The sequence below is a fragment of the Schistosoma haematobium genome, chromosome 3 (genome assembly GCF_000699445.3).
Source record: "Schistosoma haematobium chromosome 3, whole genome shotgun sequence".
NCBI lineage: Eukaryota > Metazoa > Platyhelminthes > Trematoda > Strigeidida > Schistosomatidae > Schistosoma > Schistosoma haematobium.
In genome coordinates this window covers 4750621-4775679 of record NC_067198.1, presented here as the reverse complement: position 1 = coordinate 4775679, position 25059 = coordinate 4750621, and the positions used below count along the sequence as shown (strand labels likewise).

The 25059-nt window shown below is 35.6% G+C and overlaps 1 protein-coding gene across 1 annotated transcript in view; it reads left to right on the top strand.

The window, feature by feature from the left end:
- Positions 1-25059, top strand: part of WC2_22 (blue light receptor) — a gene marked incomplete at both ends in the record, with an annotated part of 56851 nt that overhangs the window by 13423 nt on the left and 18369 nt on the right. The window contains 2 exons of the mRNA XM_051218937.1: positions 24093-24310; positions 24605-24688. Of these exons, the coding sequence (XP_051068753.1) occupies positions 24093-24310; positions 24605-24688 (302 nt within the window). The remainder of the gene's footprint in view (positions 1-24092; positions 24311-24604; positions 24689-25059) is intronic.

The window sequence follows — 25059 nt, the reverse complement described above, 5'->3', positions numbered from 1 at the left end:
GAACGTGTATTTCTGTTTAGTTTAGTTTAGTCAGCTGAATTTACCTGTATGTTAGTTTTCATGATAATGATTGCATAATAACTCATTATTCCAAACATCAGAACGTTATTAATATATACATTTTGTAATATATAATGATTGCAAACTTAAATAACATTGAATGTTGATTTTCAATTAATTCTGAACAGTGTACATTTGCTCCAAAAAGAAAAAAGAAAGTAAATTTGATCAGATCATCAATCGATTCCTGATCTCGATCAAAACTTAATAATCTTCACAACCCCATACTGATAATTACCATGTTCTCACTAGTGACTAGCTTCGTTGGGTAATTCTCGAAGTTCCAGTGAAAAACTGTGACCAGTAGGGCTAATCCATGTCAATTAGAGATACCTCAGTATAATGGAAAATGGTCGCGCAATTTCGTGGATTGGTTGATGTTAAACACTAACACTATTGGATGCTGGCTCAGTGGTTTAGAGGTTAAGCATTCTCGCGCGAGACCAAAGGCCCTGGGTTCGAATCTCGTGAGTCAGGATCGTGGGTGTGCACTGCTGAGATATCCTACTACAGGACGAAATGGCCGTCCAGTGCTTCCAGGTTTTTGATGGTGTTCTAACATCAACCGGTTTATGATCTCAATCAAAAACGTAATAATCTCTACAATCCCATACTGCTATTTATGTTTAACTTATGCTTGTTAAAAATGTCTTCATTACGTGTGTAACAAACAGGAAAATACATTTGAACGACCCTAAGATTCAGCATTTAGTTATCCTAGAGATCAAAGTTTTCGACATTAGCAATTCTTTACATTTCTCTTTAATAAAGTTGCATCATCATATTGAAGCGATAATCTGTTAAAAGTGTGAATTACTGTATATATTTAATGAACTGTTTGTCTCAGGTTTTACTAGCTAAATACCTTATCAGTAACATTATTAACAGAAACTGTATCAAGAAATACAGTATAATGTTTATGAGAAGTTCAGATTAATTCATAGATCATATCACATATTCTATTGGGAAATAGATGATCTTCGATATCAAGAATGATGTCTTGCACTCACGTTTTGTCACAGAGGTGTATTTATAAACTGAAAGGTGCCTGATTGACCTGACTTGACCTGACTTAGTATCTGCTGTTTGCCTGTAGAATACACTTTCTACGCATTACCCAGACTTCTTGATCGAGTTGACTGATTTGGGGACAACGGACCAGAATAGCCTATCGAGATTCTGAATCCGTTGATCCGATCGATAAGTCACTGCCCTCCAACCGGCGGCCCCTTTGAGTTATAACAAAAGGTAAATGTTCTTCATGAAATTATAAAATTTCGCTACCTTACTTAACATTTAAACATATTTTTGGTGAGCGATCTGTTTTATTACTGTTTCCTTGAAAAATTGATAATATAAAAATAACGTGAACACTGAGGAGTAACGAATATACCTCTAAACTTGTCCTTATTATTGACTTTATTGTATTAATCTAGATATCAGTTTTAATGTCAGAAATATCACTACTAACCAGCATTCAGTCATACTTCCTATGCCTTTAAGCCATACAGTTCAATGATTACAAAATAAATGATAGGTTGAATTGTATTAGTGTTCAAGGCTAGATAAGCACCACTAATCAGTTATATATATGGTGTGTGCTACTCATGTTGACTGATATAAGTAGTATGCAACACCAGTCGGAAGTGGTGTCTGTCAGAAGAAAACTGAAAAGGTTGAGTTGAAGAGAACAGAAAAATAAACAGAGAGTAATTGTAATAGCAACAGAAATGAATCATCAAGGATGTAAAAGACAACTGAAGGAAGGCGTGCAAATGATGTTTTTAATGTACGGTTTTCATTTTTTTACGAAGGCACTGTGTAATTTTGCATTGAACAATAAATCGGTCTTCCCACTAACGGATCACATTTTTTGTAGGTGATATAATTTCTTTTGGTTGACATGTTGTAAAACATATAGACATCTTCATTAGTTCAATGTTTTTAATGATCATATTGGACAGTATAAGGTTGTGAATTTGGTTGATTGAGACCATCAACCGTTCAATGTTGGATCACCATTGAAAACCTAGAATCATCAAACGGTTGTTTCGTTCTAGTATGGGACTTTTCATCAGTGATCATCCATGATTCCACACGCCAGATTAAAACTCAGGACTTTTGGCTCCGAGCTCAATCGCTTAACTTCTAGACAAGTGAGCGGGCATTCAACGGTGATAATCTTTAACTTCAACTAAACCACGTTCTTGCATGTTCATCTTCCATTGTCTTCAATAGATAAATGCCTCATACTCGACAGTCTTTAATCTATGTATCAATTTACTAGCATTCATAAACTACAATATAAGGGTCAATATTTCAATGTTTAAAATTACTGGGAGATTTTTTATATGGATATTATCCATTACACTATTGGTTCCCCATAACTTTTCTGAGTTTACTCATGATGTAGGTTTCATTAATATTATAATTTCTATTTATTTATTGAAGCATAAAAGTTGTCATAGAGGCTCATGATGTTTTCCCCTGACTACCTTTTATAAAATTCACTAGAAATGTCCATTTCTTCTTTCAGTTGTACTAAACGGTAAAATTAGTATGCAAGAACAGTTTTCTTACTAACATAACTCTTTAAAACGTTCCTAACAAATGAATAGTGCTATTTTAAGCTAAACATTCATACATAGTTTTCTGACATAAAAGTGATTATCATGTTAGTGTGACACCCACTGAGTTAATTGCTGCAAGCATGTGACGTTTATTGACTTCCTATAAATCATCAGTGAAGCAAATTTCACATTAATTGCCATCTATTTGTTATAACTTGTGACCCGAGTGTTATGCTAATATATACGTAACGATTCCACCAATTCGAGAGCAGTGAATTATCGATCGGACCAGTGACGCTTTAAACCCTTTTTGAGCTTCCTAAAGTACTTATTGGTCCTGCTTCCTGCCTAGCCCAGTCACTTAAGTCCAGAACACCAATCTCAACCTCTGCGATATGAATCACGTATTTCAAAAATACTGGAGTTTATATACCAATCAAACAGACCACATCGTACCATAAAATAGCAAACAACATTTGTACAAAAATTAGCCAAATGTGACTGTGAATGTGGGAGATAGTAATTAATAGACCGGGCATAACTCAAGAATGGTAAATCGCATAATAACAGTTCATAGGTCAAAATAAAGCTCATAATAAGAGGGACATGCATATGTATAGTTTGGTTATTTAACAATTATACGATAAAAATATATATGTAAGGTAATAGTCTAGAAATAGGTGATGGTTAAGGATAGAGATTAGATTTAGAGTTTTCATCACGAACTGACATCAGTCAAAATAAAAACGACATTCTTAATCAAATGAATGAATGAATTTCGCGCCGAAATTCAAGACTTGTTGTCGTAAATCTGATTGGTTTGTTCAGAAATTCTAGTCTCGCCGAATAACCTTATTTATGTTTCGTTTTCTTTTCTTCAAAATAAAATCATTCATAATTTAATTTAAGCTTGGATAGATCTACGACATGACGTTTGAAATAAGTATCTTCTACATTTTGTTTTCTCACATAGAACATAATACTAATATATCTTAATCTGATTGCAGTGTCTACCTAATTATCAGTTTTCAAATAGATATCAAGTAAAAAACATTATAATATAACCAAACTTAATTAGAGTGTATACCGAAAGATTGAAATTCCACCGTGATCATCTTATACCACAGTGAAACATCGGACGAAATTAAGAGGATTCTAAACACACATTATATAAGAGTGTATTTTCGGGTTAGTGATACCGTAAGATCAGCGTTAATGAGAGTTAAAGACGTTTTAGTTTGACTGGCCCTAGCTTTCTTCCATTCGTCTCCAACACTAGTCAGCATTGTGCGTCGTGGTAATCGGAGTTCAGGCATACGTAACACGTGGCCCAACCATCTCAGTCGATGACGATTTGCAACCTCATCAACTGATTTACCATCATTCCCTAATACCTTGCATCTAACCTCACTATTACTTACCCAGTGATCCCAGCAGATACGAGCAATATTTTTAAGACATCTGTGATCAAATAAAAGTAACCTACGAGTATCTTCAACCGTTAATGGCCACCTTTCTCAGTCGTAAAACAGAATAAACTGTTGAGCAGTACACCCGTCTTTTTATTGATAGACGGACATCTCGCCTTCGCCGTGGGTGGCGTAAGTTGGTAAAAGCCAAATGAGCTTTTTAAATCCGTGCAGAGTTTTTATCAGACACCAACCAATTAGGGCTGATCAGAGTTCCAAGATAAGTGAACTTTTCGATTCGTTCGACTACTTCACTCCCTATCCTTAGTTCAGGTGTTGACACAGACCAGTCCTGGAGCAACAACCTGCATTTAAAGGGAAAGGAGCACATCCCAAACATCCCGGCATTGTTGTTCAGTGCTACCAAAAGACTGCATTTTATCAGCGTCCTCATCAAACAGGAATATATCATCTGTGTATTCTAAGTCGATAAGTGGACCTTCTGGTAGGCGAGGTCCACTTATCGACTTAGATACCACTGATCAAATATTTTGTATTGACGAGTTATAAACTTTACTTCTATCAGAAATTATGCCATGATTCATATAGGAACTTTTTGTAATGAAGTAAAAACAAATAATTAGGATTACATTTGTACAAAAAAGAGTAGCATTATTGGATAAAATTGATCGATTTTAGCTTATATTGTTTCATAGTACCCCATTTAATTTATTTCTAAGTTTTATTACAAATAACTTTGACTTAACCTTATTCTCCTTAACATATATTTTCAATGATTTATTTTTAGGATCTTGATAATTGAAGCATAATTATCTTCCTCTGAAAATAGCAAACAACTTATTTATATTTAATTTATTGTAATGATAATTAGTTCAACTGATAGACTGTTGAATTTAGACTCAGAGACGAAATGATTTTATAATGATTTTGATTAATAAATGTCTATGATCTTCTATTTCATGAAGATAATCTAATTGAAGCTAGATAAAGGATTGACCATAAATCAACCTTTATATCATTAACTTAATTAGTCCCTTTGATTAATTTCGATAATATGTAATAAGAAGAAGACGAAGATTATCAGAACTATGTGATATATTAGCAGAAACATATAGAATCAAATGATCCAATAAGAGTAGAGGATGAACATCCATCATCCTCTATTGCCAAACACATAATTGAAATAGGTCATAAGATTGATCTTATACTCGGCGTTTGTGGTTTTGTACAAAAGTGTACAAGGGTATATACTATGGTTTATCATAGCCTTAGCCATACGAAAATTCAAACCTCCTCTGTGTATTGAAAAACAGTTTGTTCTCACCTTAAACTTACCCTGGTAATAATAGGTTATTAGCCAGAGTGATGAGTTTTCAAATTATTTTCACATTATTATTATTATCGTCATTATCCTTGTCTCCTCTAACCCTCTATTTCTAGTCTAGTTGACCTTCTACTCTTTTGATTGTTCAGATCATGAGTCAATCATGAGTCTACCTTTTATATGTAAATGTTTTCATCAAGTACATTATGAGTGATCAGTTTATTTGAAATGTATTGCGCTATCATCACAGAGTTCTGATAGTCTTCGTCTTCTTCTTATTACACTATCGAAATGAGTAGATCATTTATTTGCCCCCTTTTATATATTCTATTAAGTTTAATACATGAAATTGCGCCACCGTACACTATTGTCTTCAGTGAGCTGATATCTCACAACAGACCTGGTTGCACTCCACTGGTAATGACTTCTCACTAGAACTCCAGGAAATGTCTCATGGAGTCAGTCACTAGTAAGCAGATAATTATTATCAGAAGGGGTTTTGTGGAGATTCTAATAATTTCAATAGTTGAAATCATGAGTTGGAGTTAGACACTAACACCGTTGGATACTGGCTCAGTGGTTTAGGGGTTAAGCGCTAGCGGGCGAGTCTGACAGTTTCTGGATTCGGATCTCGCGTGGTGGGGAGTGGGTTCGTGAACGCGCACTGCTGAGGAGTCCAATACTAGGACGGAACGACCGTCCAGTGCTACCATGTTTTCCATGTTGGTCTAGCATCAATCGACTCATGATTTCAACTACTGAAATGACTAAAATCTCCACAAAACCCCTTACGGTATATAATTTGAATTGAATAAATTTTTATGGTTTTTAAAAAAAAATTTTCCGTTACAAATTATATACAACACCAAAATTGAAAGTGCAGAACATTCTTTAATGATTTAAATCAATATAATTCAGTTATTATTATCCTTTTGAATTACATTATAATGAATTCATAAAACATAGGTCGGTTACTTATATTTGTTTATAGTAATAGTAGTAGTAGCAGTGGTAGTAGTAGTAGTAGTAGTAGTAGTAGTAGTAGTCGTAGTGGTAATAGTAGTAGTAGTATTGTTTTCATTAAACTATTAATAATCATATTTATATTGTATCTGAGTATTAATTACTGTCATAAAAAAAAGTATATCCAAACAAATATAAGTAGTAAAACATCAATTTTGTTATATATTGAAAACAATAGAGCAATATGATTATTGATAGTTTGTATCTATATTAGCTAATTACTGTACTCAATCATTGATCATGTGGAATTGAAGGAGAAAAAAATTTTTTTTGGTTTTTAGTATTTCTTTTTTTACGAAAAAATTTACTCTTTCATTAGATGATATTGAATGACATTCTTTTTTAAGATGAAATAATGAGTAGTAACACGAAAAACAAATAAAATAGAAGAAAAAGAAGAAGAACCTAATTTGTTCATAAATCACATGTACACTGTTTTATTGATATATTCACTTGAAATGCTCCTCTTCTGTTTTATAATTTCAATTATTAAAACTGTTGTTTATTTGAATACATAAATATTGATATAAAGGAGGCATCGAATACATATGTGCCACACAAATCATTCGAATTGTGTGAGGGCTAGAGTACTGACTGGGCGTCCAAACCGAAGCAGGTCGTTTTTCCTAGGGATTAACACTGTAATGAACAAGAGCACGAGTGGGGTCAACTAAATGTAATTGAACACGAAATTACAGAATATCTCACTAAAGTCTGACAACTATACAGTTAATAGTTAATTTGCAAAATATCAATCAATTGTGTGAAACTTGACTGTTCCTTTTGGAAATATAAGTCCATCGTCCCGGATTTCATTGTTTATGCATTTTCCTCCCAACTGCTCTCCGTTCATCGTTCTTACCCTCTCGATTTTCCACTGAAATACATTCCATAGCTGACCATCGTTATATACTACTTATGTGGATATAAGTAGCTCATACCACAACACCCTAAGCCTTCGACCTAAAGGTCTAATCCACAAGGCAGTGGAGCAACGTCAGGAGATATAGTCCCATGGTAGTCGGTAATCAATAATCGGTTCATGCACCATTTGTTCATTCAGGATCCGGACATTCGCTTTTTGTTCTCTCAATTTCGTAAACAACACCCCTGCCACGAGAAGGTATTGAGTAAGATTTTCCTCTCAGTGGCTGTGTACGCGTGGTCATGTGAGTGCATTTAGAGAGGGAGGGCAGACTGTCCCCACCCTTAGCCGTACCAAGGCATTTTACATAGGCTTTAACTATACATTTTCATCTCCTAATGTGTTGTGATATTTGAACTATTTTTTTCGGCAGATCTCCAAATGTTCTGTTAAGATTGTGCTTTCAATGCACTGAAACTCTTCACTTTATTCGATAATTGTTGTAACTTTGATACCATGTTCCACTAAACACTACTTACAATGATCTTTATGAATAGCGTTCACTTCATTATTACTGTTTTCGTCTGGACTTGTATTAAAGTTTTCTTGACAAAGAGATTAAAAATAACCCAACGGAATGTCTATATTCTTTTCTGATACGATCCCTATTTACAGTCATACTTATTTCATACTAATTTCATACTGTTTTACTTGCCTAAAATATGTGAATATATTGTATTAGTAAAATTTCGTAATGTTAACTCCCATGTATTAAATGGTCATTGTCTATTTCAATTAGAATTAATTAAACAATTATTGAATGAATTTGTAAACGGTACTTTTCAGAGGTTTATTTACTAGTGTCTAATTACATGAACTGTTTTATGAAGTTGGTTAATATCGATTTGTATCTACAATCCCTGCATATTACCAGCAACCAACAACATAGCAGAATAAATAAATACTTAACAATCTTAATTGTATTGTGAAGAGCTAGTATATTTGAGAGATCCATTTGCCAAAAAAGAAATAGTGTAATTCGGTTAAGTAAAAATGAAGGTTGGTTATCGTTGGAGAAAACATAGCTACAAAAACCTAAACTTTAAATGTACAAAATATACAGTTAATAAGTTATTTCCTAGATATATGATGTTCAAAATGGATATGTAGGTAAAGCAATCATCTACACATATTCAACGTACTTTTTGGCACAGCTATGTAAGTGTATCTTGGAAAGCATGTTGAATTTGTCATATGTTTGGGATGTAATTTATTCTTGATGAAATAAATTATTCAATGTTAGACTAACATTGAAAACCTGAAAGCATTGGATAGTCGTCTCTTCTTAGTATGGGACTCCTCACCAATACTCATCCATGATCGTGTACACGGGAAATGAACCCTGGATTTTTGGTATTACACACGAATGCTTAACATCTAGACTATTGATCTGGTATCTATTGCTGTTAATATCTGACCTCAATCAATTGTGGATACATAATGTTGAGAAGTTTCATTCTAGAATGAAACAACAATTCATTGTTTAACTCTTTTCATTTGTTTTCTAACTTAGTTCAATGCATCATTTAAATGTAATTGATTGTTTTGTTTCCTCATTATCTGTTTTACATGAATCGGAAAAAGTATACTTAAGTCACATCTAATAATTTCATAGTGAAGTTTAATATGGTAAGACTATGTTGGATGAAATAGTTACTCAGTGAACACTGGTTTTCTATTGCTGTTTAGATGAAGTTATTCCATGCTACAAAATTACAAACAAAGTAAAACTATGATAGAATGATATCATGTTTACTTTGCGTTAAATAAGTTATTTTTAAAAGATATTATATGGAAATAAATAAATCTGAGTCAATCATAAACAACATTCCTTCAGAAATACCTTAAGAAATCTCAGATACTCGACAACAAATAGTGATTATTATAAAGAGCCTGACATAGCTAAGTTCAATAGTAAGTGAGGTAAAACTAGTTAATGGGTGACCATGGAACGAACCTTAAGTGACCTTGAGAAATATTAGCCAATCAGCAAACAGTTAGTATAGAGTAAAAATATATTATACAAAACTAAAGAACTCAAGTGGATACACTTGTTATACATGGTTCAAATCTTGTCAAGGTTAGAAAGAGGTTCAACGGTTCTAATATCGTAATGGATGCAGTAGAGGAAATCACCCGTATTTTGCTACAGAATAGTCGGCCTCTGTAGTCATGATATGGTCTCAAAAACTCTTTCAGCCTCAACCAAATAGCTTCAATATTGTTTGTGTGCACTCCGGTTGTTCGGTTCGCAAAATGCCACTTGTGGATAACGACACAATGCACAATAACCAAGCCTATGTAGGAGTCTGCATGCTCTGCAATCATTCGTATATATTGTAGTACCTGGTTGCAGACAGTATTACTGGTGCTTTTATTATCCTGTTCGCAATATTTGTCATAATTCGCCTTAGTTAAGAATTATATATAGGGTTTTCATCACGAACTGACTTCAGCTATAATGCCAAAACCCTATTTAGCCAAATGGATGAAAGGCTTTCACGCCAAAATCCGAGATTCGTTTTCTTATACCTGATTGGTTCGCCCATAAATTATAGTCTTGCCAGCACTAATTTTCATTTCTGAATTGAAGGGATCATTTTAAGTTATAAAAAATGTGGTTCTTTATTCAAAAGTAATCGTTTCCTGCCGTTTTTTCTCTTTCAGTTTTCTGATTTTTTTCTCCTTAACCGTTAGTTAATTTTCAATCAGTTTAACTTACTTTGTATTTGATGGAATGGTTTTAAGTTCTACCATAGTTATTTTCTAGTTTAAGAACTTGACCATTTATTTGGTAGGCTAATTTAAAAACAAATATGTATATTATTTGTCAAGGATCAATCTTGTACAAGTGTTTTTTCCCTAATATCGTTGTTCATGGCAATGGAGACCTATTAGAAGTCTTGTCCTGAATGAAAGAAATGTTCATTGTTTGTGAAGATTGTTGAATGTCAGTTAGACAATTAACTAACATAAATAAAGAAACGATTGAAAAACAAGAAGCACTGGACAATTGTTTCGTTTGAGTATGTGATTTCTTAGCATTCACTACCCTATCACAAATAATCAAACCTACAGCCTTCAGGTCTCATGGCAAACTTCATACCTTTATACCTCCAAGTCACCATCTACCAACCTGTAAATTTCTTATAAGTTAATGAAATACAGATTCAAAATCAGTGATGTGAGAAATAACATCAGTGTTTCATAACACATGACGATTACACACTCATTTTTGATATCATAATGTACTGAAAAACGTTTATATTGTGTAGAAGTAAATGACATAAACACTGTATAATCGATTATTTGTGTGAGACTATGTAGTTTGAGTGTGAACATAACCAGTTAATATCTTGTAAAATACTAGAAAACATGTCTCACTAATTATAAAGAATATTATCAGAAGAGGGTTTTGTGAAGATTTTAGTAAGTTTAATAGTTGAATTCATGAGTCAAATGAAGCTAGACCATTCATGAATTCAACTATTAAATTACTAAATTCTCCACAAAACCCTCTTTTGATAATAATCACTATATACTCATTAGTGACTGGGGTCAAGAGGTATTTCTTGAAGTTCCAGTGAAAAACGGTGACTAGTGGAGTTCAACCAGGTCTGTTGTGAGATAGTAACTCGCTGATGACAATGGTGAACGGTTGCGCAACTTCTTGGATTGGTTGAAGTTAGACATTAATACCGTTGGATGCCGGCCGGCTTAGTGGTCTAGAGGTTAAACGTTTGCGCATGCGACCGATAAGACGAAACGGTCGTTCAGTCATTCCAGAATTTTTATGATGATCTAGCTGCACTTGACTCATGAATTCGACTAATAAATTATAAAGAAAACTCAAGTTTTTCTAGGTAAACTTTATTTCTCCATCAAAAGTCATTAATAGAATAATTTGATTTCGTTACGGAGCAGAGCCAAAAAACTAATTCATTACTTTACGAAGTTTATTTTTCATTCTTTGATCAACGTCTATCAGATTATTAATGATAGATTCTTGGTTCGAATCTCACGGATCGGGATCGTGGATACACACCGATGAGGAATTTCATACTGAGACGAAACGGTTGTCCAGTGCTTCCATAATTTCCATGTTGGTCTAACTCTAATTGACTCATAAATTAAACTAATAAATTACTATAATATCCACATAAAAAACCTTCTCTGATTATAATGAACATTTATTTAGTCAAGTTATCCGTTTAAATGTCCTTAATCAATTATAGTTATCAATCATCATACATTTTATTCCCTTATATATATCTATCAATAAAGGAAAGTATTCTGTTTCAAATTAAATTGTCTTCTTACTTCAGATCACATGTCTATTTTTCCATGAACTGTTTTACAACACTTCTTGTAGCTGCCTAATTACTTGAAAGTTACATTATGACAAAAAGAAAGCAAAGGTATTTCTAAATCATTATTATTATTATTATCAATATCTAAGGGTGGGTGAACATTTAACAAAATGGTTGCAGAATCAGATGAATTCCAATGGTCAAATAAGATCATAGGATAGATAGATATCATACTCCATTGCTAAACATTTGATTGAGACGGGTCATAAGGTTGATATCAAATCAGCATTTGTAGTGTTATACAAAAGCTTTGAAGGATGTATACTAAGGTTTATTGAAGCTTTGGCTATACGGAAATTGAAACCCCTTTATGTGTTCAAAAACAATTTGTCCTTACACTTAACCTACCTTAGTAATACTGATTTATTATCCAGAGTGGTAATCACGTTTGCGTTTTGTACTTTATTATTTTTCCTTTGTTATGACTTACCCTTAACCTGTCTAGTTGACCTTTTAATTTTTCATATATAAATGTTCTTAACAAGTACATTATGTGTGATCATATAGTTCGAAATGTATTGCGCAAATCTATGATTACATAATTCTGTTAGATTTCATCTTCTCATTGCATTACCAAAAATTATCAGTAAAACTAAACTTATTGTAAAATGCATAGATGATATATATGTGGGTTAATCAATTTAGTATTAACTTCTTAATTAAGATCTGGAAGATGTTAACAAGTAGTGTTTAAATTATTTAGATGAACCAACAACAAAAAACTCACTGGCATCGATCACTATGATTATTTATCCTTAGAATATATATATATATCGAGGCAATACGCACAGTATGTACATATGCCAATAAGAGACTAATCAATTACAGTCCTAAACGTCAATGAGAAGATACAAGTAAAACAATACCAAGTAAATTATATATCAGAATGGGTTTTGTAGAAATTTTTAGAAATTTCACAGGTTGAAATCATGAGTCAGTTGAAGTTAGACCGCCATGGAAAACCTGGAAGCACTGGACGGCCGTTTCGTCCTAGTATGGGGCTCCTCAACAGTGCGCTCACTGCTCACTGTTGACTGACTTCAGGAGATACTCCTGGAGTTCTAGTGAGAAGTCGTTACCAGTGGAGTTCCACCAGGTCTGTTGGGAGATAGCAAATCACTGAAGACAATGGTGTACGGTGGCGCAACTTCGTGGATTGGTTGAAGGTAGACATTAACACCGTTGGATACCGGTCGCCTCAGTGGTCTAACAGTTGAGTGCTCGCGCGCGAAACTGGTAGGTCCTGCGTTCGGATCCTGCGGGGTGCGGGATCGTGGATGCGCACTTTCGAAGAATTGAAATATTATTTATTATTTATTTTATTTTGCTGAATTATTTTCTTACTGCAATGCTTCGATATGAATTGATGTATATCAGTGTTTTATAATAAACCGTAAATTATTGATAAATATATATAATAATATTAATAAGTATGATCTCAAACTTAATGTTGTGTGTAAGGTACGATCATAACTCGTTATCTATAACTTTATAATAATTTATGAACAAACCAATCACGTATAAGATAATAGGTCTCGGGTTTTGCCGTGCTATTCAGTCATTTGGATAAATAGTGTTTTGACATTATAGCTGATGTCAGTTCATGATGAAAACCCTAAATCATAATTCTAATTCCTCACAGAAGTTTATAACCGCCATTTGATTTTACTTTTTGTTATAACTTATACGTTTGTGCCCATATCTCTGTATATAGTACAATGATACCGTCAATTAGAGAACAGTGACTTATCAACCGAACCAATGATGTATAAACCCGTACAAGCAGTCTAGATTCTTTATCGGTTCTTATTCTTGCCTAGCCCTGCCTATTGAGTCCAGAACACAATTCTCAGCCTCTGCGGTATGAATCGTGTATTTCAAACATACTGGGTTTATATACCAATCAAACAGATCATATCGTACCGTAAAACAGAAAATAACATTTGTACAAGATCTAGCCAAAAGTGGCTGTGATCATGAGAGACTGTAATCAATAAACTGAGTATAATTTAAGAATAGTAAATCGTATCATAATAGTCTACAGGTCAAAATAAAGCATATAATAAGAGGCGTATAGATATACATAATATGATTACTAAATAGTTATACATTAGGAAAATACGTATGTTATTTGTCTATAAAGTTTTTTCAAAAGTTACGGTTTTCATAATTCTCGTTGGAATATATCAATTTTTTGCTTTATAGAACTGAAAGAAAACATTTTAACTTCGACGTAGGGCCAATTGATCAATGTTTTCAATGGTTTATTCATACTTATTAGTTTTTCTAAAAACAAGACATTTACCTCTATTATTAAATAAACATATCTGGGTGTTCATCATATGATTAACAATGGTTTTATGTGTATCAGAAAGGGTTTTGTGGATATTATAGCAATTTCAGTGGTTGATATCATGAGCCAATTGAAGCTAGATCACCATGGAAAACCTGAAAGTACTAGACGGTCATTTCGTTCTATTGTAGGACTTCACAGCAGTGCACATCCACGACCCCACCTCGCGAGATTCGAACCCAGGACCTATCAGTCTCACTCGCGAGCGCTTAACCACTAGACCACTGAGGAGATCGACATCCAGCGGTGTGAATGTTTAACTTCAACTGATCCACGAAATTGAGTGACACATCCATCATTGTCATCACTGAGTTACTATCTCACAACTGACTTGGTTGAACTCCACTGGTCACTATCGCACAATAGGACCAAACGGCCGTCCAGTGCTTTTAGGTTTTCCATAATGGTCTAGATTCAATTGACTCATGATCTCAACTATTGAAAAGTTTTATATGTATTTAAAAACTATTTATTAGATAGACCTTCATGGAAAACATTAATAAATATTTAAGAGATCTATTTCTATATTGTTTATTATTCTTTTTTAAAGTTATATAAATTGTACGAATATTCGTCAAGATTAGAACGAATAATTTGACAGAAATTAAGTGCCGAGTATAAAGAAGTTATTATATATGAAAATCATATTTGAAATAATCTCAGCAATTGAAATTTAGAAATAATTCCAACATTTCGTCCAGTTAACTTGTTTGAACTTCTTCATGGTAATCAACAAAATTAAAATCATCAAAGAAATATATAGCTATCAACCAATCAAATCTATACTATGTTTAACCAATCGTATTTGAATATTGATTTTTGTAAAATATATAAATTGTATTACATGTCAATTTTGAGTACTTGAAGTCAAAATATCAATCAGTTGCTATGTATTTAAAATATAATCAAATAATCTCTATCTATTTACTTTATCCACATGATCGATTTAAGTGTGAATCTTTTTTTTTCTTTTCAAGTTGTCATTATTAATTTTTATTACCTGAAAAATGTGTTTATAAAAGTATTCAGATAGTGTGGATCCTAGTGTACTTAGAGATATTTATAATACATATATCAAAATGATTATAAAATAATATTGTTATCATAACATTTATATTAAAATCATGAATGAATCAATGTTAGATTATCATTGAAAACAAGGAAGTACTGGACAGCTGTTTCGTTCTTGTATGAGACTCTTCAGCAGTGCTCATCCACAATCATGTCTGTGAATTTCAATGCCTTTAGTTTCGCTTTCGAATAATCGCACAGTATTATGTATTGGTTGATATTAGTATTGGGGCGATCCAGAACTTTCTTTGAAAAAAAAGACAAAAAAGGCTCTGAAAACACTAAGAAACATCTTATCCAATCAGTATTCAATAGACGTTTTGCCAGAAACATCTAGAAAGTGAACAGTACCATCTAGCGTTCGTGACTGGATGATTATCTATACTGCTACAATGTTTGATAGCGTTCCAGAAATTTATGGAAGATTGAGGTCATCTAAAATACTATAAATACCATAGATTTTCTGTACATAAATGAATCTTCAGAGTAAAGCGTTTCTTCCACATTTTGCACCTTTTCTTTCGTATTCAAGTCGCTGTGTAGATTTATCCTGGTTACTAGAAGAGCATAGGGAGCAAATGTAGCGTTTAATTAAAAGACTGATAAGCTATACATTAAAACCGTTGGATAACGGCTCAATGGTCTGGAAGTTAAGCCTTTGTTGAGCGAGACCGAAGTCACTAGATTCGAATTTCACGTGCATGGTCGTGGATACGCACCGCTGAGGAGTCCCATTCTAGAAGGAAACTGCCATCCGGTGCTTTCTTGTTTTAAATTGTAGTCTGGTCACTCTGTTGGAATTATTTAATTAAATCTACTAGGATTATTTAGATGTTGTTATTCACCCAAATCTATCACTAGGTATTACAAGAGGCTAGAAACAAAATAATCAAAAGTCTGAACGTACATCATTGTTATAGATGGTTAAAGGTATTCCATAGTAAAACCAAGAGATGATGTTTCATGGTAGCCGCTACTCTTTAATTAGCCACGTCAACAATTCTGAGAGGATTACTACTTTCTGAGAGATTTAGATCGAAATATTTGTCATCAATCAGTAATCAATTATTGTTAATATTTGAAATGTTCAACAAGGATTACTATAGATACTCATCTGTCGTTCTTGAGCATAATTTCATAACTCATATGATTTGACTCTTTACATGTTTTCTTGTTATTTCACATTTTTTACTCCTGAAAAATATTTCGTTGTATCATTTTTTGGTGCGACGATAATTTACGGATGACCTTTGAGCGACACCAGACTGACCTTGGGAGTGTTCACTTAATAACCAGGATTAAATGACGGTCATAAACCAGTGTTAGGGATTCAAATGATAATTTACAGTTGATGATTAAAGTTAGAAGTTAGATTTCCTGTTTTCATCATGAACTGACATCAGCTTTAATGTCAAAACTCTATTTATCCGAATGGCTGAATTTCGCGCCGAAACCCGAGACCTATTATCTTATACGTGATTGGTTTGTCCATAAATTATAGTGTCGCACTTTTTTTTCATTTCAACACGATTAAGAATTTCAACAAAATGAACTATTGAAATATCATTTAAAATTGAAGTTTTTCACCATAAAACACTTGCGAACAGTTACTGAATTTTCAAACGAAATACTGTCAAATAAAAGTTTATCTTCTGTTTTGTGTATTCATCCAACAAGTTGTTTGTAAACATTTTTTCGTGCAAGATAGAAAACTTTCCAGTTCAATAATACTCTGTTGAAAACTTTTCCTGGTACTGATAGTAGTGTGATACCTCTGTAGTTCTCATATTTGCTCAGATCTCCTTTCTTTGGTATCTTGATGAGTTGTCCTTCTTTCAAGTTTGTTCGCATTTGTTCTTCCTCCCAAATCTTCCTGAACACTGTGTGGAGCATGTTTGCATTTAGTTCTCTATTCGACCTCAGTGCTTTAGCTGGTTTGTTATCAGGTTCTACTGCTTTCCCACCCTTGATTTTTCCGATGGTCTTGCTGGTTTCCTCGATTGTTGGTTAAGTAACAAGTATAGGATGGTCTCTGAGTCCCACTTCAATGTCCGGTGGATTCAGTGGAGTTGATCTACTTAAGAGTTCTTCAAAGTGTTCTACACACTTGTTCCGCCGTTCTTAAATCTCAGTGATCGGCTTGTCTTTTTTGTCCTTGACCGGTCTCTCTGATTTACGTTATGTCCCAAATATTTTCACCATTGTGTCATATAGTTGTCTCATTATTAGTTTTTTGCAGCATTTTCCTCTGTCGTTACGAGATCTTGTACATATTCCTGCTTGTCCGCTCTTGTGATTTTCTTTAATCATTTCCAAGAATGCTAAAAGAACTGGACAAGTGGACAAACAGCAATACAAAGGTTCAATACAGCCTTCCTTCGAGATACTGACAAACTCAATGAATTCAAGATAGCTCTCAACAACAGATTCCAAGCCTTTCAAGATCTACTGAAGGAAGAAGAAACCACCATGGAGGACAACTGGAAAGGCATCAAAGAAACATTGACTTCAACGTGTCAAGAGGTTCTGGGCCTAAAGAAACACCATCATAAGGAATGGATCTCTATAGAAACACTGGACAAGATCAAAGAAAGGAAGAACAAGAAGACAGCAATTAACAACAGCCGAACACGAGCAGAGAAAGTCCAAGCACAAGCTGAATACATAGAAGCAAACAAGCAAGTGAAGAGGAGCATTAGAGCCGACAGGAAGAAATACGTGGAAGAATTAGCAACGACGGCAGAAAAAGCTGCTAGAGAAGGAAATATGAAACAGCTCTACGATACAACGAAGAAACTATCAGGGAAATACAGTAAACCAGAGAGGCCGGTCAAAGACAAAGAAGGCAAGCCAATCACTGAAATTCAACAACAGCGAAACAGATGGGTAGAATACTTCGAGGAACTCCTGAATAGGCCGGCTCCAATGAATCCACCGAACATCGAAGTAGCACACACAGATCTTCCTATAGATGTCAACCCACCAACGACGGAAGAAATTAGAATGGCCGTCAGACAAATCAAGAACGGGAAAGCAGCAGGACCCGACAACATACCAGCTGAAGCACTGAAATCAGACGTCGAAGTAACCACAAGCATGCTTTACCCTCTATTCAAAAAGATTTGGGAGGAGGAACAAGTGCCGATGGACTGGAAAGAAGGACACCTCATCGAGATTCCAAAGAAAGGAGATCTGAGCAAATGTGAAAACTACAGAGGCATTACACTACTGTCAATACCAGGGAAAGTCTTCAACAGGGTGTTGCTGAACCGGATGAAGGATGCAGTAGATGCCCAACTTCGAGATCAACAAGCTGGATTCCGAAAGGATCGGTCGTGCACAGACCAAATTGCAACACTACGGATCATCGTCGAACAATCAGTTGAGTGGAACTCGTCACTATACATCAACTTCATTGATTATGAAAAATCATTCGACAGTGTAGATAGGAGGACATTATGGAAACTTCTTCGACACTACGGAGTTCCTGAGAAGATTGTCAATATTATCCGGAATTCATACGACGGACTACAGTGCAAAGTAGTGCATGGAGGACAGCTGACAGATGCATTCCAAGTAAGGACCGGAGTCAGACAAGGCTGTTTACTCTCTCCCTTCCTCTTTCTTCTGGTGGTCGACTGGATTATGAAGACCTCGACATCTGAAGGAAAACACGGAATACAATGGACAGCTCAGAACCAATTAGACGATCTGGACTTCGCAGATGACCTAGCCCTCCTATCACGTACACGTGAACAGATTCAGATAAAGACAGCCAATGTAGCAGCAGTCTCTGCATCAGTAGGCCTCAGCATACACAAAGGGAAAACCAAGGTCCTCAAATTCAAAGCGGAGAACAGCAATCCAATCACCCTTGATGGCGAAACTCTGGAAGATGTAGAATCCTTCACATATCTGGGAAGCATCGTCGATAGACATGGAGGTTCAGATGCAGACGTAAAGGCGAGGATTGGCAAAGCAAGGGCCGCATTCCTACAATTGAAGAACATATGGAACTCAAAACAACTTTCAACCAATATCAAAGTGAGAATCTTCAATACGAACGTCAAGGCAATTCTACTGTATGGAGCTGAAACTTGGAGAACTACAACAACCACAATCAAGAAAGTACAAGTATTTATAAATAGCTGTCTACGCAAGATACTCAACATCCATTGGCCGGATACCATCAGCAATAGCCTTGTGTGGGAGAGAACAAACCAACTTCCAGCTGAAGAGGAAATTAGGAAAAGACGATGGAAATGGATAGGACATACATTACGCAAATCGTCAAACTGCATCACGAGGCAAGCTCTAACTTGGAATCCTGAAGGGAAGCGGAAAAGAGGAAGGCCAAAGAACACGTTACGTCGGATAATAGAAGCAGATATGAAAAGGATGAATTACAACTGGAAGGAGCTGGAAAGGATTGCCCAGGACAGGGTTGGATGGAGAATGCTGGTGAGCGACCTATGCTCCTTCACGAGGAGTAACAGGTGTAAGTAAGTAAGTAAGTAAGTAACATAAAAATGCCATTACATGCTTTTTGTAGTGTTCGACAATTTCTCTTGTAATTTTTTAATTTCTTGTGTTTTACGTATTATCCTTTACTGTTATCCATTTACGTTCTTGGGATTTTAAGAAAAGTTTTTGGTGTTTAACGGAGAGTGATGTAAAGATTAGAAAGATATGTATTGAATCTTATGGTGCTCTAATGAATATGCTTGTAGATAAATATTTGAAATATATAAAGATACTGCTAAATGTAGTTTTATCAGACACTAAACGTCTTCTCCTTTCCTATTTTATAATTGTATATTTTCAAGCAGAGTAGGATACAGGTAAATAAGAATTTATCTATGCAAAAAAAGTACAAAGGCTCTTCAACACAGTTTACGACACATCTAGTAAACGGAAGACAGGTTTCGAACAAACTAATTGCATTCTTACTTACACCTGTTACTCCTCGTGAAGGAGCATAGGTCGCTCACCAGCATTCTCCATCCAACCCTGTCCTGGGCAATCCTTTCCAGCTCCTTCCAGTTGTAATTCATCCTTTTCATATCTGCTTCTATTATCCGACGTAACGTGTTCTTTGGCCTTCCTCTTTTCCGCTTCCCTTCAGGATTCCAAGTTAGAGCTTGCCTCGTGATGCAGTTTGACGATTTGCGTAATGTATGTCCTATCCATTTCCATCGTCTTTTCCTAATTTCCTCTTCAGCTGGAAGTTGGTTTGTTCTCTCCCACACAAGGCTATTGCTGATGGTATCCGGCCAATGGATGTTGAGTATCTTGCGTAGACAGCTATTTATAAATACTTGTACTTTCTTGATTGTGGTTGTTGTAGTTCTCCAAGTTTCAGCTCCATACAGTAGAATTGCCTTGACGTTCGTATTGAAGATTCTCACTTTGATATTGGTTGAAAGTTGTTTTGAGTTCCATATGTTCTTCAATTGTAGGAATGCGGCCCTTGCTTTGCCAATCCTCGCCTTTACGTCTGCATCTGAACCTCCATGTCTATCGACGATGCTTCCCAGATATGTGAAGGATTCTACATCTTCCAGAGTTTCGCCATCAAGGGTGATTGGATTGCTGTTCTCCGCTTTGAATTTGAGGACCTTGGTTTTCCCTTTGTGTATGCTGAGGCCTACTGATGCAGAGACTGCTGCTACATTGGCTGTCTTTATCTGAATCTGTTCACGTGTACGTGATAGGAGGGCTAGGTCATCTGCGAAGTCCAGATCGTCTAATTGGTTCTGAGCTGTCCATTGTATTCCGTGTTTTCCTTCAGATGTCGAGGTCTTCATAATCCAGTCGACCACCAGAAGAAAGAGGAAGGGAGAGAGTAAACAGCCTTGTCTGACTCCGGTCCTTACTTGGAATGCATCTGTCAGCTGTCCTCCATGCACTACTTTGCACTGTAGTCCGTCGTATGAGTTCCGGATAATATTGACAATCTTCTCAGGAACTCCGTAGTGTCGAAGAAGTTTCCATAATGTCCTCCTATCTACACTGTCGAATGCCTTTTCATAATCAATGAAGTTGATGTATAGTGACGAGTTCCACTCAACTGATTGTTCGACGATGATCCGTAGTGTTGCAATTTGGTCTGTGCACGACCGATCCTTTCGGAATCCAGCTTGTTGATCTCGAAGTTGGGCATCTACTGCATCCTTCATCCGGTTCAGCAACACCCTGTTGAAGACTTTCCCTGGTATTGACAGTAGTGTAATGCCTCTGTAGTTTTCACATTTGCTCAGATCTCCTTTCTTTGGAATCTTGATGAGGTGTCCTTCTTTCCAGTCCATCGGCACTTGTTCCTCCTCCCAAATCTTTTTGAATAGAGGGTAAAGCATGCTTGTGGTTACTTCGACGTCTGATTTCAGTGCTTCAGCTGGTATGTTGTCGGGTCCTGCTGCTTTCCCGTTCTTGATTTGTCTGACGGCCATTCTAATTTCTTCCGTCGTTGGTGGGTTGACATCTATAGGAAGATCTGTGTGTGCTACTTCGATGTTCGGTGGATTCATTGGAGCCGGCCTATTCAGGAGTTCCTCGAAGTATTCTACCCATCTGTTTCGCTGTTGTTGAATTTCAGTGATTGGCTTGCCTTCTTTGTCTTTGACCGGCCTCTCTGGTTTACTGTATTTCCCTGATAGTTTCTTCGTTGTATCGTAGAGCTGTTTCATATTTCCTTCTCTAGCAGCTTTTTCTGCCGTCGTTGCTAATTCTTCCACGTATTTCTTCCTGTCGGCTCTAATGCTCCTCTTCACTTGCTTGTTTGCTTCTATGTATTCAGCTTGTGCTTGGACTTTCTCTGCTCGTGTTCGGCTGTTGTTAATTGCTGTCTTCTTGTTCTTCCTTTCTTTGATCTTGTCCAGTGTTTCTATAGAGATCCATTCCTTATGATGGTGTTTCTTTAGGCCCAGAACCTCTTGACACGTTGAAGTCAATGTTTCTTTGATGCCTTTCCAGTTGTCCTCCATGGTAGTTTCTTCTTCCTTCAGTAGATCTTGAAAGGCTTGGAATCTGTTGTTGAGAGCTATCTTGAATTCATTGAGTTTGTCAGTATCTCGAAGGAAGGCTGTATTGAACCTTTGTATTGCTGTTTGTCCACTTGTCCAGTTCTTTTTAGCTTCAGTTTTAAATTGGCTACAACTAGGTGGTGATCTGAAGCTACGTCAGCTCCTCTCCTGGTTCTCACATCTTCCATTGTCCTTCGGAATTTTTTTGATGCAAATATGGTCTATTTGGTTCTCTGTAGTGTGGTCCGGTGAGATCCATGTAGCCTTGTGTATACGTTTGTGTGGAAATATTGTGCCTCCTATGACTAATTTGTTGAATGCACACAAATTTGCAAATCTTTCTCCATTTTCGTTCCTCTCTCCCAGTCCATGTCGTCCCATAATATCTTCATATCCAGTGTTGTCTATTCCGACCTTGGCATTTAGATCTCCCATCAGAATGGTGAGGTCCTTTCTTGAGCATTTCTCTATGATTGACTGCAGCCGCTCGTAGAATTGATCTTTAATGTCGTCGTTGCTATCATTGGTGGGTGCATAACATTGGATAATATTCATTAAGATCCCCTCCTTCTTTGTTTTGAATGATGCTTTGATGATTCTGGATCCGTGGGATTCCCATCCTACAAGTGCATTTCGTGCTACTTTGGACAGCATTAGAGCAACTCCCTGTGTGTGTGGAGCATTTTCCTCTTCGTGACCGGAGTATAGCAGCATCTCTCCCGTAGCTAGCCTTTTCTGTCCAGCTTGAGTCCAGTGGGTTTCGCTGATTCCCAGTACTGCCAAGTTGTATCTCCTCATTTCCGTTGCTATTTGGCTGGTCTTCCCGGTTTCCCACATTGTTCTAACGTTCCATGTACCTATAAAAATTTTTGCTCTGGTTGTTAGAAGGGGCATCGGCCTCGTGGCTTCCGAAGGAATTCGGCTTTCACCATGAAGCGTCATAATTCTTCTAAATGAAGACCTTCTAACTCTCAGGGCAGAGTTAAAATGGTTTGAATTATTTTTTCTGGTAAGCGTTTTTTAGCGAGTTAGTTTTCTACGGGATGGGGACGCTAACCCCATGCCCAACCCTCCTCCTTTACCCGGGCTTGGGACCGGCAGTAACTCTAGAAGAGCTACAGGCGGAGTTATGTTAAACAATCAATAAGATCCTTTAAAAACATAATAGATTGTTATCAGAAGTTGTTTTGTGGATATTATAGCGATTTCGATGGTTGATATCGTGAGTCAATTGAAGCTAGATCAACATGGAAAGCCTGAAAGTACTGAACGGCCGTTTCGTTCTATTGTGGGACTCCTCAGCAGTGCACATTCACGATCCCACTCCCTGCGAGATTCGAACCCAGGGACTATCAGTCTCGCTCGCTAGACCACTGAGCCGACCGTCATCCAACGGTGTTGATGGCTAACTTCAACTAATCCACGAAACTGAACGAAACATCCACAATTGTAATCAGTGATTTAGTGGTTAACCGCTCACACTCGAGACTGATGGGTCCTGGGTTCGAATCTCGCGGGGGGTGAGATCGTGAATGCGCACTACTGAGGAGTCCTACAATAGGACGAAACGGTCTTCCAGTGCTCCCAGGTTTCCATGGTGTTCTAGCTTTAACTGACTCATGATCTCTACCATTGAAATAATAGATTATAACCAGTACAAATTTGCAAAAGTGTACAGCCCAAACAATAATTACAAGCTTTCAATTGAATGTTAACATTTCAGATATATAACAACACATGTTTATTTATAATTAAGTAGGTCATTATGTATAATATACTTAACCAGCTTTGTAGATAGATCACCAGACGTTTACTAACACTAATAGGATTACAAATTCTCATTTTTTTATAAAAACTACTTGTAAGTAAACACAAAACATATCTTGAATATTTCAGCCTTCTATCATTACGTTTTTTTTTCATTTTTTTCTCGTTTTTCTCTAGAGGTGATAAGAAAAATACTACCGTAGCAACAATAAAAAATACAATTTCAACATCAAAACAATCAGAAAACAAAATGGTTACACAAACATCACCTATTTTAACATCGATAAAACATGATGAACAATATTTGAAATCAACTTTAATCAATAAACCAAAACATTCATCACAAGTTCAGCTAACCAACACTATCACTAATCATCATAATACATTTGATAAAAGTAATGTTAATCAATATATGAATATTAATAATAATAATAATGCTCAAAAAATAATGCTTAAACATATTAAATCTTATCCTCCAATACGAAAAATATCAACTAGGACTAATAATAAGAATAATATACTTAATACTCATAATCATCATTCATTAATACCTGTATTCCAGGGGAAGGTGATTAGTTCCACTGTTCCGATGACAGTAAATACTATTACCACTACTACGACGACGATGACGACGATTACGACTACGTCTACTAACACTGTCGTATCTAGTTGTTTCATGTCAAATTTAGCATTGAAAAAGAATTATTTAGGTTATAATTTAGATGAACACAACATAAAACAAATTAATAGATATGCAAGTTTCAAAGAAACTGGTTAGTAAATCCTGTTAGCTATATTACTATTAATTGTTATTAGTAGTTAGATGTTGTATGATAATTGTGTGTGTGTTCTGTTTTGTTTTAAATAACAGATGAAAATATATTTTTTTAAATTGTGTATTATTATAATTTTAATAGTATAAATAAATAGAATAACAAATTAGTATAGGAGATTTGTAGAGGTTGTAGTATTTTCACAATTGAAATCATGTACTTAAGTTAGCTGGATAATCATTGAAAACCTGGATTCAATGGCTGAATGGTATGAAACTCCTTAATAGTACAAATTCATGACTAATCCATGGGAATGGAATCTAGGACCTTTGGTTTCAAGTGCGAACCATCAGTAATAGACCACTTAAAGT